The sequence below is a fragment of the Oryzias latipes genome, chromosome 1 (assembly GCF_002234675.1).
Source record: "Oryzias latipes chromosome 1, ASM223467v1".
Taxonomy (NCBI): Eukaryota; Metazoa; Chordata; class Actinopteri; order Beloniformes; family Adrianichthyidae; genus Oryzias; species Oryzias latipes.
Genome location: NC_019859.2, coordinates 20709819 through 20728508, shown reverse-complemented (window position 1 = coordinate 20728508; position 18690 = coordinate 20709819). Strand labels below are relative to the sequence as shown.

Sequence of the window (18690 nt, the reverse complement as noted above, 5' to 3'; positions counted from 1 at the left end):
TTTCCAAAATGGCATTTTTATCGTCAGCAGGTTTGAGCAGGTTTTATAATGTGACAAAGTTATGCCTATTCTACAAATATCCTCATCCTTTCATACGGTCCTTTTTTGAGTTTTGTTTTAATCACTTTAAATATCTTCTCCTCAATGTCCCTTCAGGTCTCTTTAAAGTTTTATAAGAGTTCAGCTGACACAGCTCACACCATGCTCTACCTGGAAACAGAGCCTCTCATTCAAAACCGGAGTGTCCTCCTCTTTGTCCATCTTAGCCTCCTCCTCTTCCTCAATAAACAACTCAGTGCAGTCCTCTGCTGCCCCCGGTGGTGGCCTCGGACATTCACCCGTGTCTTTGTTCTGAGTTTTCTGCTGCTCTCTGAGTAAATAAGGACTCGGCTTCACTGTCACAGGCGTGTAAACCGGTGCCTCTAACGGAGCATTTGGTGTTAGCTTGTCGGTTGCATTGACTGTTTGGGTCTTTAGAGCGGCCTGATGGAATGCTTCTTTTTGCTGGCCCTGTTTACTTGGAGATTCCCAGCTTAGCTTGGTCAGTGGGGAGTCCACGGTTGTTCTGAAAGCCTCATCTGTAGGGTTTGAATCAGCCGGTATGATGGAAAGCAGCTCGTCATAAGGGTCTTTTACCCTCAGCTCAATGTCGGGGGTTTTGCTGCGCTCGCCTGCATGGGCGGGGGCTTTGTGCTCTGGAAGTTGTGTGGGAGGCGTCACAAACAAGGTAGCGACAGAAGAGGAAACCTGGGGCTTACTAATGGAAACTGTTTGGGCAGTGTCGCAGGTTTGAAACCCTCTGCCCCTGATAGATCGAAACGAAGAGTCTGGCAGAGGAGTGGTGAACGAGGAATGAGTGACAGGTGGAGCAGGAGAAGGAAGTGGTGGAGCAGGTGGGGGGGCGGGTTGGGTGAAAGGCAGCATAGTTGTGGCATGTCTGTTTGCGAAGGGCGACAGTGCTGAAGAGAAAGGGGCGGAGCCTCTTTGTGACAGAGCAGGCGAGCTTGCCTTTGGCTCGTGCGCTTTCATGGCGGGCATGAAATCAGCAGGGAGGGGGGGTGGAGTAGGGGGGGCAGGGGTGGGGGTCAGGGAGCGCGTCGGAGGGAAAGCTGACCGATCCAAAGTGAGGGCCAGCCACTCGCTGGTGACAGCCTGCAGGTCATGCCTTCTCAAAGGGGGTTGGGGGGAGAGCAGGGCATGAGTGGTGGAAGGTGGAGGTAAATGATAGAACGGCTCCAGAAAAGTAAAGTGGGAAAGAAGGAACAGATGGTAAATAAAGCATCTAGAACACAGAATTTTCCTGATTGTGTTTACAAAACAATGGTCAGAAATAACAGAGTGTGATGGCGATGGTGTTATATATCTGGTAGGGTTAAAAGTGAAAGACTCCCTCACAGCCTCACCTTGACAGGTGTTGAGCTGGGTGTCCTGCTGCCATGGTAACTGTGTGGATCCACATGGTGGGCGGAGCTCTTGGAGGGAGAGGGCTTGACTAGGTCAACGTAGGACATGGGAAAGATACCCTGTTTGGTTGTGTCTGGGATTTTCCCCTCGTACCAATTCTGGTCCACCTGCCTGATCACAATCACCCTCTCACCCTACACACACCACCAACACACACACACACACACACACACACACCCACATCACATTAGATGCAGCACAGCACTTTTGTACAAGGAACTCTCACTCATGTTAAATAAAGCACTAAATACATTTATATGGATTTGAAGAACTGGATTATGGCAACAATATAAAAAGAAGTTAGGTAAAACAAAATGGGGAGGATTTTATTAGTTTGCTTCTTCCCACTCCCTGTCAAGCAATACATCAAACTTTTTGATGACTCAAACTCTATTTGACAATATTTATAGTTATTGAAATCAATATGACGTGTACTTTTTGTGACAGTACACACTGCAGATTGCAAATATATCTATTAGTGATTAGGAGCGATTATTACGCCAAGAGGACAGCATCCTTTTCTTTTCTTTTCTTTTCTTTTCTCAATGTTCTAATTAATTTATGAATGATATCTTAAATAGATTTGATATTTCTGGCACTCACAACGCAAATAACATCCTCTAGGAAACGTCTTAACAGAACACTTGGACAAGCTTCTGAGAGTCTTTATTTTTGAAACATGTCGTTTTGCTAAAACCTCACGAATAGATAGGAATAGATGAGTCAGGAAACCATAAGAACTGACCTTTCTCAATGACAGCTCCACATTGGTGTCAGCATTGAAGTTGTAGCGGGCCACTGCCTCTCCGATCTCCCTCACGTGTGCAGGAGGCGGCGGACGGATTGGCTGCTGCTTCTCTGAGGACGCCACTTTCTGCAGGATCGGTGTGTAAATAATTGTCGTAAAGAAGATTTTGTGTGACAAAAGAGCAAATAGAATGAAGTCAACAACACAGAACCAATAATATAAACATAATGCAGATGCAGAGTTTTTCTAAAAGAAGCAAACCCACCTCTACGTATGAAATAGGCAGTATCCCCACTCGTCCTCGGTGCTCCCCTTCATACCAGTTGTTATCTATTTGCCTAATGATGTTCACTGCGTCCCCCTTTTTAAATGACAACTCCCTGTAACAGACATGTAAGGAACGCAGGGAGCTTTGTGTTCACTCTTAAAACGTAACACATGGCAGACACAGCAGGAAGAGCAAGAAATGGGGAAAAAGTCACAGGCACTTTTGGAGCACTTCCCGTGTACAGGAATGAAAACGCAAATAAGTAAAATCCAGCCATGCAAAAATCGACTTCATCCAAAATAAAAGAGAAAAGATTTTCAACCATTAAGGTGTGGCATTATCATGCAATTACTGGGTTAACCAAAGTAATGATGGAAACTGCAAAGAATGAGATAAAAAAAGACCCTGAAGCAGCATCTGATTTAGCAAAAAAGCAACAGTGCAATGGGGTTCGTTCGTCATTTTACCGTACTTACTTTGCAGTTTGTGCCTTAAAATCATAAATGGCTCTTGCAGGTTGTTTCTGATGGAGGAGAGAGAAGAGAATGAGTTGTGTCATCTGTTTATGGGAGACCTGGAGGAGCAGAACGAGAGAGAGCAAACAGGGATCACACTGTTTTCACCCATTCCCTCTTTCTAATAGAGAAACAGATGGTTGTAACTTACTATCTACATATATGTCATGGTGTGATAATAGTGCCGATAATAACAGAAACCCTCTACCTCTCTGTCTGGGGTCTGCCTTCGGCTCTGAGGAGTGTGGCGTCCATCCAGGGTGGAGTAACTTCTTGAGACATCCTGGTCTGTGATTAGAAGAAACAAAAGTTGACAGGTGTTACCACGGTAACTCCTATTGACAATAACACACAAATGGGATTTTGGGAAGCACGGAGTGATAATGTGATGCCACCCCAACTGGTAAATGAGGGAGTAAGAGCTTGGGTCGGAAGAAATGTTTTATTTCCATCACAGACTGGATACTTTTTTCCACAACGTGGCACAAAACAGGCACATGCACAGATTTATTGGAACAGTAAATGAAACAAGGGGAATACAGGCAAAAACAAAACAAAAACAAACACAAAGGTACAAGCAAATGGCTGAAAGAAAGAAGTGGATTTGGAAGAAAACACTAAATAATCTTTCAAAGTAACCAATAAAAAATCAATAAAAGCATCAAAATTGACTCCAACCAGCAAGTCTGTCTCTTAAACTTTACAAGTAGATTAAAAAGAGCTTTTGAAAGTTAATAGAGCAAAGAAAAAATGAACTTTGTAAAACCATTAAAAAAATTGAAACCTGATTGATCTGTAAAATGCAATATAGTTAGAGGTAGAACTTTTTGTCTATATATAATGATTTAACCAAAGGGACTGTTAAGCTGCAAATTTGAGAAAATAAGTCATGTACGCAAAGTAAAGATGTAAGAGACAGAACTGCAAGCAGACTAATATTTACAGTAAATTCTTAAATATTACTATTATTGCTGCCATTTCCTGTTTTACCTCTGTTGCATTGTAGCCACACTACTTTTTTTTTTAACCAAATTAATCTTTAAATATTCCACCATTTCTTTTTTTATACATTGTCTAAAGGTAAAACAATATGCTCATTGTACTCTGGTTTGGTTTTCCTCTTTATACTAGTTTTTGTTTGTTTGTTTTTCCTGGAGCCTTTCACAATGTCAGGACAGATAATGCTCCACTTTAAAACCCCCTCAGATGAAAATGATGTTTTTGGTGTCTCTAACATGTTCTTGTGGCATTTTGGTGATGATGGAGGACATATATAAAGGAAATTCAGCTTAAAATTGCATTTCTGAGTATTTTATTAATTTAAATGGTTGCTCTGCACCAACGATCCCTGCAAAAACGATTTCCTAGAAAACGACAAAAGATTTTTGAAGATGGCTAAAAATGGCATAATCATAGTTAAAAGCCACTGGGAAAGCTTTGAAAATGGATCAAAAGATGATTGGAGTGGGACTTTAAAGTGAAATATCTATAGATTGTTTTGGTTTTATTAACTAAATTCCATCTCAGGTTAAATTCTAAATCGGATATTTGAGAATTTACTGTAAATCAGTATTGATACATATGAACAGAATTAACATGGTAATGGATCTGTCTGTTAAAAAAACAGACAGAATTTTGAAAAAGTGGTGGCAATAGTATGATGTCTCCATAAATAAATGAGGATTCATTGCTGTGTTAGAGCCAAACTGATAGTACGGACAGAAAAATATGAAGAAGTTTATCTGAAGACGGTGTTTTCTCATCTTCCAGCAGAAAGCACAACAGTAAACCTGTCTGCAAGAGAAAAGGCAGTGTGCATTAATGCCCAACTACTTTATGAATGAAAATGTCCCAGAATAAATACACATCCGTAACCAGTTGGGCTCTAACCTGTGCTCCTCTCTTATTGTATGCATGTACACATGTATACATGCATCCAAAGGTCTTTGATGAGACACAACTGATGACAATAAATAAGTACGTCTGCATGCTGTTTAATAGAAACGTGTATCATCTCCACCTGAACAGCAGAAACTATTTCCATTGCCCCGCTCCTCTGCGTATTCATTCACGTTTGAGGCTTCGGAATGCCGTCCATAACAGGCACTGATCGGTGACTGGACCCGAGGTGACTGTAGCCTCGGTGTGGAGGGCTCTGCTCTGCACGGAGCAAACCCTGTGGGGCTCCCATCTGGGAACAAGGACGCAGAGGAGTGCCCCCCGTGCCAACAGCCCCTCGTTCCCCGCAGGGAGGAGCTTCTCTCAGGCACGCTTGGCAGCAGTTCAGCGAGTATCCTTCTCAAGATGCTATCATCCGGCGGCCTGGTGCTCCTGTGGCCTCGTTCTGCTTGAATGTGCTCATAGATGTCTCTCAAGGCTGCATCTAGTGCTTCGTAAATGGCCTGTTTGGACTTGGGTCTGCTACCTCGACCTCCAGCACCACCGCTTCTTCTCGAGGTAGGTGGGGAGCCCTTTTTTCTGCGAAAAGGCACTGGGCTGACCAAAAAGGCCAGCTTTGACATCGCTTGCTGGGACTGTGAGTCCTGGACTCGGGAATGGCCGCTGCGGCTTTGCTGTGCGGGTCGGTGGTGCTCCAGTCGCGCTTGTTCCCGCTCGTGACGAAGCATGGTGGTGAAACGGGTGTATGAGGCCGGACAGCGACCTTTGCAGGTGCTGATGAGGTGGCGATGTTGGTAGCCCTGGGTTTGGCCTAGACTTTGGTGAACTGAATGGTGGTGATGGTGGTGGTGGTGGTGATGACGCAGGTGCTGACTGTGGTGGGCTGACTGGCCGTACTGGCTCTCAGAGGAGGTCAGCGAACAATGATCAAAGTCACTTTCACTGCAGAAAGAGGAACCCTCTACTTGAATGAAATCGCTGAGATCAGATGCAATGGCGTCTGGTTCGCTGTCAGAAAAGTCCTGGTTGGCTTGAGGGGTTTGGGGAACGGCGGGAGCAGGAAAAGACTGACCTCGGCCCGGCTCTGGCCCAACTCGAGGCTGGCCTTCAGGTGGGCTTCGAGGTCCATGTAGGTGATCTAAACTGTGTGGAGCAGTTCTGCTGAGGTCGTTGTTGTCTTCCTCTAGTAATGACTCTATGGAAAAGCGGCGTTTTGGTAAACTGGGAGTTCCACCACCAGCACTGCTAGCACGAGATGATGAGCCGCCTGGCGTAGTGGTTCCCGAGGGCACCTCTCCGTCACCCAAGTTGGGCAAGGATTTGGACTTCTGGATCAGACGTTCGTATTCAGAAATTCGATTTGGCACCGTGTCCCGTGGCACTTCCACACGCCAGGATGGTGCCCAAGGGGAAAGGCGATGCCGATGCAGATGAGGTTGGCGCTCTAGTTCTAGGATACGAGTGCGGACGGAACGGATGACATCGGAGGAGATGAGCTGAGCTCGGTCAATCTGATGCATCTTACGATACAGTTGGAGAAAGCCTGGTGAGTCATGTGCGCGTCGGCGGTGAAGTGGAGGAAGTGAATGACTGGAGGCTGATACAGATGGAGGGTTCCCATCGCACACCAGAGACCCGGCGCTTTCTGACCGGGTCGTGTTGTGCCCCCCAGAGGCAGAATGCCCATCAGTTAGTAAGTCATCACAGCTTCGTGACTTGAGCTTGCCAGAGGAGGGTGGGCCCTTCTCCGCATCGCTCCTCTTCTCAGCTTCCTGGGTTTGTGTCGGCCAGCTGTTCGCACAGCAGGCAGGCTGTTTTGAGGAGGAGCTGCCCTCCTGGCTGGCATCCTCTTGGCAACAATCTGGGCCAGAAGGGATGGGGGGCAGGGAGGTGCTCTCATAAAGACCTGCAGGGGTCAGACTGTTGGAAAACATGTTGCATGCGTCCCCACCTTTTAGATGTCCAACAAGAGCAGCGTGATGAGAGAGAAGAAGGAGGAAAGCAAGTTAAGCAACAAAACAGAGCGACAGGGTGGACGAGCTGGAGAGGAGGGAAAATAACTGGTGAGGAAAAAAGGGTGGAAAAGAAGAAGAACTTACAATCAGATCAGACATTATTTTTTCTTAGAACAAAGGAAAATCGTTTTAGATTTCTGGTAGAAAAAGGACAATAAACACCCGAGTCTGGAGAGACAACCAGGGAAGAAGACACAAACACACAAAGAGATCCAATAAAAAGAACTCGATTCTTCAGACTACCTTTGGCTCTGGAGGGTGAGGATGGTGAAGAACGAATTACAGGCTTCTTTAGGCTGCTGCCAGCTTTGCATGCATCCTCTGGTTTAGGGGAAGTTACAGTTCTGCTCTGAGGCTGAGGATTCGCCTGCGAACTCGATGGCTCTGACTTCCTCCTCTTCCTGTAGTCGCTGGAAGCACTGCAAAACAAACATCAATGACGGCTGCAGTCGATCCACTGCTGAACGTCACAAGGTAATAGAAGGAATCGAAATATTTGTGGCTACATGCTTTAGAGACTTGGAGCACACAGCCTTCCCAGAAAAAAAGTAAACATTTACATCTGCACCCAATTCCTGCACAGACGAGGGGATCGGCTAACTTGTGCGGAGATCCCGCTATGCTAGGATGTCCCCTACAGTCTATGGCTGTGGTGGGAGGGAAGAGGATCCAACAGAAACTAGAATCCATCGTGAACAATCCTCATCAGACTCCACATGAGACCATGGATGCACTGAGAAACTTCTTTAGTCAGAGACCATAAGATCTCATGGTGAAGGAACACTTTCACACATCTTTTTCCCGTTAGCTATTAGTCTCTACAACGCCTCATAGACAATGGACACTAATTATTATCATTAATCATTTTTTAAAAGTGTATTTTTACATTTATTTATTATCTATCCACTGTTTATGATAGAGTTATGGTCACAATGCAATTCCCCCTTTGTGGTGTCAAAAAAGTTCTATTTTGTTATATTGTATTTGACTTTATTCTATCAAGTATTAAGTTAGTTGTTAATCTACTTGTTTAAATCCTATGCAAGTAGAAGTACATTTGATCACAGAAAGTTTTAGTAAAGGGTAAATACAACCTCACATTTTAATTAAATTCAATTTAAAAACAAATCAAAAAGGAAAATATAATGGAAAAAAAGCTTATTTATATCAGCTACAATGCAAAAAAGTTGATGTCTGGGACGATTTTGACCATTTTTTTAAAGCATTTCTTTAACTCTCTACATTGTTTTTCAGTATTCCCTTAACACCAGCCTCCGGCAGAGGGTGCTGGAGTGATGACCCTTCTAGCAGGAGCAGTATTACTGCGTGATTTCAGGAATCCCTGACGTGTCGGCTGTCCCACTGTGGACAATGGCATGTTTCGTGTGCCTTTTTCCCCCCGTTACTATCTTGCAAGTGGATGCGCAAAAAAAAAAAAGAACCACAATCCAAACAGGCTGTGACAATGTGCCAAAAAATGTGTTTAATGTTGCTAATCTTTGTTCAACTTTGGGGAAATTAAGCTTAGACTCCCATTACGTTGAATTTTTGTCGACAGCCGCTGTAAATGCTTCACTTTAAGTCGATCAAAAGGGGAAAGGGGGGGATAGGCTTTTGGATTTTCAGAGAAGTTGAAGTCACTGACATGAGTTATACGGCCTATTCATCCCATCTCTATTCGGTCCTTTTTGTTCACCATAGAGAAGGCAGCTGTAAGAGCAGGCCAGGGCTGAAAAGGAGAGCAAGCAGAGGAGAAAGAAGGGGGGTGGGAGGGCCGAGGACCGAGTGGTGGAGTCAATAGGCTTGTGGGGGTTAATTTATTCTGGCTCAGTTAGTTAGTGAGAAAGCAGGCAGGAATCGGGGGAAAATAAAGGGTAATGCTAGTCCTTGCAAATAATCATTAAGAGCCACCGGATATTTGCACCACACACAAGGTAAACTGGAGCAACCTAATGACACAGTGCTGAAACAAAACAAGGGGGGGGGGGGGGGGGCTGCTACTGGGAGCCTGGGGGGAGGGGAGCATGCAGAGGGAAAGAAAGGAAACAGCAGTTACCTTGCAGGTCTCTCTGAAGCCTTGTCAATGGGAGAGATGTTGAGGGATGTCTGGAACGGGGCAGACAAAAGGAGAGAGAAGTCAGCTCCAGATGAACAAAGGCTTGAAGGCAGAGCGGCTCACAATGCACAGCCTGCATGCGGTTGTTGCTGTGCCACACTCTAAATGCTCCCTCAGCGAAAGGTGCAGTGGACGCTGGTTCCACATGGCACACCTGCCAAGACGAAGTCCACTGGGGCGCACCAGCGATATTGCCGGCTTTTCTTTTGGGGTCGTTCTGAGGGATGATGGGCAAAGGTGATGCTGCAAAAGACGTTATGAGCTCAGCTTGAGCGGGTAAATGTCTGCAAAACCTGGCGTGGACCTACTGGAATGGAGGTGAATGGTAAAAAAAAAAAAGATTTCTAAACCTGCAGAATCCCAACAATGGCCTGCAATCTTACAATTACACACTGCAGAAGATGAGATTTCTACGACGGAGTTTTAGGGCCAACAAAAAAAAAAAAAAGTAAAATTACAACATTTTTTTCTCGTAAATTTACGAGAAATGAGAACGTTGAAAGTGCCAAAAAAGTGATCTTCCTCCTCAGACGGAAGCGTCACACAAACGTAGAGATCTTGTTTTTGATGGAGGAAGAAAGGATTGAAGTGGAAAGCTGCAGGGACACCGATGGCTTCATCGGGCTGCAGGGATCCTGCAAACCAACCATCAATAAATAAAACTTTAATAAAGTGTAAATCAAACAAATGAGCTTCCAGATATTTGGAACGTTCAAGCTCATTCAGATCACCTGTTCAACTGAGTTTAGTCGTTCTGCTCTGTTGCTGCGTGGCGTTCACCTGCTGCTCTGCATGCTCACTTCCACTTAATATCCTAAATTTACGAGTTTATTTCTCATAAATTTACGACTTCAAATATTGTAAATTTACGAGTTTTTTCTCCTAAATTTACGAGTTTTATCTCCTAAATTAACGAGATAAAAACCCATAATTTGACCTTTTTTTTTTTTTTTTGGTGGCCCTAATACTCCGTCGTAGATTTCAGATGAAATTTAGGAGCAAAAAAAACCGTTTATAGTTCAGAAATAGCACCCACTTTACATATAATTGTAAAGTTATTTGTCCAACAGCAGTATATTAAGTAAAATAAATAAATAAAGACTGAAATGGTACTTCTTAAAATGAAAAATATGAAAGGTTCTAACACATCAGGAGTTACTCCATGTTAGAAACTCAGAACACTTTGTGACTGATCATGAATGTGACATTACCTCAATGCGTTGGCGAGTGGAGATGTCTGGATTATAATCCAGCCGTTTTTTAGGAGGCTTCAGCCCCAATCAGCAGCAGTGAGCAGGGAAGGGGGAGAGAGGAGGAGGAGGAGGAGGAATATAGTAGGGTGAAGATGAAGTGAAGGACGAGAAGCAGTGGTGACATCATGGGGAGAAACCAAAGCATAAGAAACATTTGGAAAAAGCGAAACCAGTTAGAATCTAGAAAACCCTTTTATCTCACAACAGTCAAAGCAAATGGAAACTGAGAAATATTCCTTCAGATTGATATTTTAACATTTGAGGTGCAGTATTTCTGCCATCTTTAAAGAATGTATTAAGCAATGAAAAAAAAAAACCAAAAAAAAAAAAACAACAACACAGAAACACAAAAATGCAGTTATGGACCACACTCGTGCAAAATGTGAGAAGAAGCAAAGTGAATTGAAATGAATTCCTCCTGTATTAAACTTACACACACCTATCATGGTGGCTCATCACCTCAATAAACACTTGCATGCAGGAAAATCCTCTGCACTGAAGCGTTTATCTGTGATTGGACACATTCTAAGTGTGCAGGTAGAAGCTACAATCCAGCTGAACATGGCTTTGACTTCACAACGTGTCATGTCAGCGGGAATTTTCACCCACAAGAACCCGGAACAGCAGGTCAAACCTGATGTCATGTGCTAGAAACCTGTCAGACACTGAGGCAGGTCCTCGTGACGCTTTACCACACCACGGGTCAGCCAGTTTGGGCTAACTTGACCCCACATGGGAGGCTGCACAGAAGCCCCGACTTTGGCCACTAGCACATTGTCAACATCAGCATCCAGTAGGGGGTGCTGCAGTGTTTAGCTTTGGAGCAGGCAGAGCATTCCTCCACACAAAAAATAAGAAAGAAAGAAAAAAACAACCCTAAATACTAGCAGGCTTGAATATTATAAAATGCTGAGAAAATGATATATAGTGTTTTTTACATGAAAAAAGTTATTTTATAAATGATATGCACTTTCATGGCAAATTTAGTATCTAGACTGTACAGATTTCATTGACATGTGGCATTTAAATAAAATTGCCCTTAAACGACATGTAAACATTTCTTATAAACCCTTAAAATTATTTTAATAAATATTTTTGAGCCTGCTAGTAGCTAGACAAAAAAACAACAACAACAACAACAAACCAAGCCAAAACCAACACAGACACATATGACAACCTGTTGCAAGTGTGTCTGTGTGTGTAAGGGGTGGATGGAGGGGGGGGCATCACTGCACCAAGTCCCACATGCCAAAATACAAGGACAAAACTAGCCCCCACCCCTTCTAAGAGTCTATGTCTACAGCAGAGCCGTAGTCCAGGAAGCAGCTAAGCCCTGACTTACCGGCCGCCCAAACTCCAACTCAGAAAAGAACTTATACCAAGGCTCGTTCTCTAAATCTATGTCATCATAGGTCTGGGAAAGCATGACAGATAAGAAGAAGAAGAAGAAAAAAGGAGGTGTGGAGGGGAGTCACAAACAAAGAGAGACATGGATCTCATGGTTAAGGATGGGCAAAGTGAGATGTGCATGAGATGAACTAGGATTATGGATATTTAGGCTGGTTCAAACAGAAACGGGGCTGCAGAGCTATTTGGCTTCATGTGGAGACAACGGAGCACTGCTGTTCGCTGGTTTCCATTTGATTAACAGGATAAAGCAGTGTCAGCAATACCTTACCTTTAGAGTATTTTTATATTTGATATCCTTTCAAAAGTAGTTGACTAACTCTTAAAGACCTACAATCCAAATAAAAAGAAAAAACTGACAACTGTAAAAAAAAAATACGTATGACAGTGGATGATGTTCTCTAGAAACTGCAACAAAGACATTTATGTTTGTTTGTTTTTTAGGCATGACTTTAATTGTATTACTCTATACTACTGTTCTTAAATGGGATTTTTCCTTGTTTCTCTTTCCAACTCTTGCATGAAAATATATATCTTGATACCAAGTCAAAGGCTACTGGGAGACATGTTCCAGATTTATCCTGCTAAATAGAGTCCTATGCTTCCATACACATGAGTCACCTCATTATTAAAATAGAGGCTTGGATAAGGAGCAACAAAAAACAGAAGTGCTGAATAAAAAAAAACCCTCTAAAAACCTGTTCAAAAAAAGTCTCACCTACTACTACTACCTACCTAGGTGCATTAGAGAGACACCTTTTATCTTTGACTGAACGAGGGGAAGAAGGGACTGGACAGACACCGGCTGGCTGCGGCTTTCTCTTTTTACCTGCCTCTGTCAGGAACTGACTCATGGGTTATTGCCCTGAGAGTGCTCTTTGCAGACATCACACTAAATGTTGAACCTTTAACCAAAAGAAGAAACCTTTTAAACCAATTCTCCATCCCACATTCCTCTTCATCATGTTGTTTTTATGGCTGTTTCACTGTTTATTTATTTTTTGCTGCAGCACTCTGCATTGCCGATCACCCATCGTAAGAGTTCACAGTCATACACTTAGGAAACATTTACTTTAGTTCTTCCCGATGCTTCAGACAGATGGGGAGCCATCAGAAAAACTATTATCCGTAACCATGAAAAACTGCTGATTTTTGACAGATCTCTATCTGCCTTGGATTATTTTAACGTACTTCTTATTCTAGTTTGATTTATGCAGTTTTTTGTATGTGAAACCGCAGTTTAAGACACAAAATGAACACCAGCTGGAACTAATCTGACACAAAAATAAATTAATCACCCAATCCCTTTAAGAAAACATTTTTCCAAATGTGAAGCCAGCAATAGGTTTTTTAACCCATTCACAGAGCGGATCCAAACCATACTCACTGGTCTTTCATGCTCCAAAATGGAGGATTTCCCCGGCTCATATTCAAAAATGCTCTTGGGCTCTGCTCTGTACTTCCGTGTGTCCACTTTTCTGTCAGGAGGACCCCATTCATTCCTGAAGCAGGGGAAATGATAAAAACAGGAAATGACATAGGCTTTATCATAGGTACATTAGACATAACACACACATAGAAGACACCTTTGCAGGAATTTTTTCAGTCATTTCTACCAATTGAAATCCACACTGTGGTTTATTATTGTTTAGAAATAGCATGCTGGCAGTTTGACAACAGTATCACAGTTTTTTCTCAATTAAACACCGTGAAATAGTTCCAAAACCTTGGCGTCTTTCCAACAATAGTTATTAAGGATGTAATGACTAATATGATGAATCAATATATTTAACCAGATCAATCTCTCTGAGGCAAGTCATTAAATGAATTAACCTATACCAATAATAAAATCAGTTCAAAATATAAGAAATCGATTATAATCGCTATTGGAAAATACCAATTGAGGCATAAGTATATCTATTTTATTATAATGTAAAAACAATCAAGTGCATCAGAGGAGATAACAAACACATGATGGCAGCAAAAAATGTTCAAGTCATCAATTCCGGTCCGTGTAGAAACAGTTTAGCAAAGACATGTGACCGACCATATAGTGTGCTAGAATGTTCTACTAATGTTCTGTTTATATTATTTTAATGTGAAAAAAAAAACAGTGGGCTGAACTAAAATGAAATTAAAATGTAAATGAATTTATCATTAATTCTTCTTTACTTGTTTGTTTGTACACATATGTCCTTAACACCTGATTATTTGGCAAGAAATACCAGGCATTTGGAAATATATTATGTTAATATTAATGACTCTACAATAATCTGTGATTATATTAGTTAGCTGCCACCAACGCATTTTCATTTCTGACTGATTTATACACCAAAGTGTTCTTTGTGATTTCAACTTACATGTCTGGTACATTCTTCTCACGGTCGCTGTCTCTGGCCCGCAGTTGGAGGAGGGACGGCATAGGTGGAGGCGGTGGAGGCACAGGGGATGGTGATGGCTCCCGAGCCCCAAGCTGTCCTCTGTTGTCTGAGGGGCTCTTGGACAGCGGTCTGTAGGTGTGAGTCCGTGCTGGTGGATGGGCCATGGTGGTGTTGGACGACAGGCGCATATCGTCTGGTGATGGCAGCAAAAAGGAGGCCAGAAGTGAGTTGAGAAGAAATGAATGCCTGACGCACAAACTCTGTTAAAGGAAGAGAAGGCCTCACCGCTGTTGATCAGAGCGAACGTTGCATTGTATGTGTCAGAGTAGTCGTCATCTGTAGGAGAGCACAGACACGGATAGTGTGGAAGCAGTTTGGTTGAGCGATGCAATCCCCCTCCCATGCACAAGTGTTCATAGTCAGCCCATAAAATGAAGAAATTGTCACCAACACATAATTAATGATATTATGTTGGATTTCCTTTGTGTTTTTTCTAAAATGCCTGAACAGTTTAGAACAATCAGCCCTTCTGCTGTCTGAGCTATTCAAGCCCCCCCCCCCAAAAAACAACAAAAAATGAGAGCAGCTTAGCCCCACAGCTCCTGGTTTGTTAGAGGTTTCCCTCTCGTACTTTACTGCTCCAGACTTTTACTTCTAATGAGTTCTGGCTCAACGTTGTTTGGGTTTACAAGAGCCGACACGCACAGACACAAAAGACACAACCAGGCCGGCGACTTGCATGCATGCGAGACCAATCGACCCTAACCCAATTGATCATTGTGTCCACGGCGTTTCAGGTTCAGGAAGGAGCCGCAGTTAAGCCTTACCTGCTTTGTGAACTTTGTGAATCTGTTTGAACATAGTTTTGTACCAATCTTTGGGCCTGTCCACCGTCTGCAGGAAAAAAAAAAAAAATAGTTCTTCAAACTCAAAGTTTCCAAAAATCAAAACACAGCCATTAGATCAGCTAAGAACTAACCATTTTTAATGAGAAATGGTTACAAAATCTAACAGTGAATTGATTCAACCTTGAAATCATTTAAACTTTCACTCCTTCACGCTGTTTGCCACTAATTTGCAACGAACAATTTAGTCCACATTAATTTAGCATTACCTTGAACAAAAGAACACTATGTGAAGAATTGACAATAAAGTTGACTTTGATAAAGTTGACTTTGAACACTAAAGGATTTTTTTAAATAAATTCAGGCATGAAGGGGTTAAAATTGCATGAAATGTTTTTTATTGCTTTTTATTTGATTATTCCACCAACACTGAACCATGGGCTTCCATGTTCACACAGAGAAGGCAAAAGTGCGTGCGACAGTGCACGCAGCACTGGCACAGACGAAAGATGGGTTAATTACTGCCTGGTTCACCATGACAACCAACTCAGTGGCCACAAAAATGCTTGTCAGCTTACAAGAAGGAGCATCTGTTTATGTCTTTTCCCGACTCTTATTTTGACTTTCTATTCTTCCGGTTTCTCTTTTTTTCTTCCCCCCATTTTGTAGTTCAGCATGTAAATGTCAAGAAGCTTCTAAATGACAGCTGGTAAAGTCTTAACAAAGACAACCCTGCAAACTCTTGACAGGAAGAGACTTTCTGAGCTCACTAGACAATACTTGGAAAAAAAAAATACATAGAGAGAGCTTTTAATTTGGAGTCAAAAGCTGCTGGCAGCTGAGAGTGATGTCTCTTCTGTAAGTGCATCACATACAAGGACCACACAAAAGTTACAAAGGACACACATGAGGCACAAACCGAGCGGCTAAAGAGAGACTTCACCGTGCGAATGGCAATAGGGATGCCCGAGTCGTCCACGGGCCCGATGCCTTCGTAATGAGGGGCTTTAATGACCGACACCTTCTTCTCTTCCTCTGAGAAGCGAGCAATGGGGACAGTGCTGCTGATGCTGGTGTGACCTGAAACCACGGACTCTCTGGTGATCGACTCACTCCCCTCTGCAGAGAAAAAGAAGGGAAACAAGATACAAAGAAGGTACGTTTTTCTTTGCTATAGTCAAGAACTTAGTCCAGTATTCAATGCATTTAGCTTGTTCTTATCTTAATCCAGTCAGATTAAGATAAAACGTCTTAGTATTCTTACTGATGGCTGTATTACTCTAAGAAATTTCCTTTTCTGGAGGTTGATTTTACCAATAAGGATTTAGGATTTGACTGAACTAATTCATGAAAAAAAAATTAAGAATTATTCAGAGTTTTTGTGTGAAATATTTCATTGATTTACACACATTAAATCAAAACACCTTATGCTAAGCAATTCAGCAAAGGCCAAACCTTTTTGATTGTTCTTTTTAGTGATCATGGACAAAATATAGCTGCAGTTATTATAAACCAGCTGTAAAGTCCAAAATAAATATAAGAAAGCAGTTAAGCAGTCAAGTGCTGCAACTTCCTTGAGATCCCTTAGATCAGGGGTCTGCAGGCTTTGGTTCCAAGGCCTCTTTTATCCCTCAACTCTGGCTCTTTTTCTTTAAAGAAAAATGCAAATGCTTTGAAAAAATAAAGGGAGCTGGTGTCTAAAGGAAAAATACATTCAGATTGTTCAACATATAGGAAAATAGAACACCGTTTTAATTCAATTATTTTGTAAGTAATATTAATGGCCACAAACATAAACAAGTGTATTTTTCCAAACGGCAAAGTGGGACTTAGCAGCTGTAGTTGGGTTTTGGTCAGTAAAAAACTGGACCAAATGGCTCTTTTAGCATTAAAGGTTGCAGACCCCTGCCTTAAATCAACAGATAAAAGTAAATATATATATATATTAAGCTTAAATAAATGACATAACTCACCTGAACTTCTGCTTTGCCTCTGGAGCCCAATGTGGAGTGAGGCGGGGGGTGGAGGATATGACGGGGGGGACATGGGTCTCTGCGGAGGGCCAGCGCTTCCATTCATGGCATGAGAGAGGACTTGGCCCTGCGAATGACCCGTACACAACAATAATAACTAACGGTTTCATAAGATGCACAGAAAAAAATGTTGCTGATTTAGTACCCGAACAGTTGAGAGATAGACTTTATAACCACTAAAACATTCTTAAAGCAGCCAAACAGAGCAGGAAGCAGAAACAGTTCCACATTTACCATATCTGCATCTCTTGTTATTTCAAAAATACTGATTTAGGAGTTAAGAACGGTTAGTGAGGTTAAGGGAAACTAGCTAATCACATTAATTTAAACGAAAAGGACATGTTTAAAACAACAAGAGTACAAAAATACAAAAAAAACAAAAGAAAAACAATCACATCTTTTCATTAGTTTATACAAACAATACAAAACATGATAAGACCAGGACAAAAGACTTGTGTGATTTTCCATTTTACTTTAATTTAACATGAAAGGATGCAAGTTCAAGGTGAATAATTGCAAAAAAATATGTCTTTCAAAATGAATGAATATGCACAATAGGCAAAAAGTTAGCACCTCATTTAATCCAATATTTGTTAACTATTTTTATATTAATAAAAAAAATCTGATTGTATTTCGCACCAGCACAAGTGAAATACAATATTATAAACTCATTTAAATACTTTTATCCACTGTTCCACTGATATAAAACACTAAAAAGATGATCATTACAATCTAAAAAACAAACACTGCAGCCATAAATAAATGAGCACGTCTAGTTAAAGTTAATGTCAGGACGATTAGAAGAAATAGAGTTTGTTTACAAAGGAAATGCTTAATGTTTTCTTCAAGACAACGACACAGAAGCTTAGCTTCAGTCCAGTATTGAACAAGTGCTTGTAAAGTCATATTCTTTACTCAGCTGAGATCAGTGTTGGACACATTCATGTTGTCTGATCAAAATCAAAACCAGAAAACCTCAAATGTTGCACAAAGATGTGGTTGTAACAGTTTACTGCCCCATAAATTCAGTCACTTTACAAATATTGAGCCAATTCCAAACACTTGCTGACCCAAGGCTAGAAGTTTAGGCAAGTGGACACACACCCGACGTGACTACATCAGGAATGACCGAATGAGAGCTGAAGAAAGAAGGTTGGTGTTTATTCAAAGCTTCATCTAACTCACTAAACGACCCGTTTCAGTAGTTTTTGCACACAGACTCACAAACTCAGACAAAAAACATGAGAATGCACTAACCCTTGTCTTTAAACTACCAATACAATTAATTTATAAAGAAAGAAAATCAATGTAAACACAAAATGTTTCATTTTCAAGAAAGTAGGGAAAACAAAAAGATAACTTAACTATAACTTAAGCCTGGACTGTATTTCCTTTTTTCTGTCTTTAAAAAAAAGGTTTAAGGGGATTTTTGTTTGTGTTTTTTTACCTGTTGTGATACACCTTACATACCCATTGAACTGCCGTTACCACACCCTAGCCCTAATCCACACACACACACAAATTTGATAAAGACTGAACTTTTTTCTATCTCAAACTCTTTATACGTTTTTAACTTTAGATCTTTTTAATCAAAAAGTGCAAAAATAGATAAAAAAGTTGAACAAATGTGACAGGGTAGTGCAAAGAGGAGAGACACACAGACAAGCCAATAGTGTGCACTCATGAACAAGGGAAAAGTACAGGCTGCATTGAAGTTTCAGATGCAACAGGTAAGGGAACAGAGTG

The 18690-nt window shown here is 41.7% G+C and overlaps 1 protein-coding gene across 10 annotated transcripts in view; it reads right to left on the bottom strand.

Annotated features, from left to right (window-relative positions):
* sorbs2 (sorbin and SH3 domain containing 2) overlaps positions 1-18690 on the bottom strand; it is a 45748-nt gene that overhangs the window by 7855 nt on the left and 19203 nt on the right. For 6 of the 10 annotated variants that reach the window (XM_023958059.1, XM_023958063.1, XM_023958067.1 and 3 more), the window contains 17 exons: positions 16885-17011; positions 15855-16030; positions 14894-14960; positions 14352-14402; positions 14046-14259; positions 13073-13187; positions 11621-11692; positions 10237-10293; positions 8966-9015; positions 7153-7328; positions 5016-6845; positions 3204-3283; positions 2957-3054; positions 2478-2592; positions 2210-2338; positions 1404-1598; positions 211-1233 (listed from right to left, as the gene is read on the bottom strand). In XM_023958059.1, coding sequence (XP_023813827.1) covers positions 211-1233; positions 1404-1598; positions 2210-2338; positions 2478-2592; positions 2957-3054; positions 3204-3283; positions 5016-6845; positions 7153-7328; positions 8966-9015; positions 10237-10293; positions 11621-11692; positions 13073-13187; positions 14046-14259; positions 14352-14402; positions 14894-14960; positions 15855-16030; positions 16885-17011 — 4575 coding nt within the window. The remainder of the gene's footprint in view (positions 1-210; positions 1234-1403; positions 1599-2209; positions 2339-2477; positions 2593-2956; positions 3055-3203; positions 3284-5015; positions 6846-7152; positions 7329-8965; positions 9016-10236; positions 10294-11620; positions 11693-13072; positions 13188-14045; positions 14260-14351; positions 14403-14893; positions 14961-15854; positions 16031-16884; positions 17012-18690) is intronic. The other 4 variants (XM_023958068.1, XM_023958069.1, XM_023958070.1 and 1 more) reach the window with 3 other exon arrangements.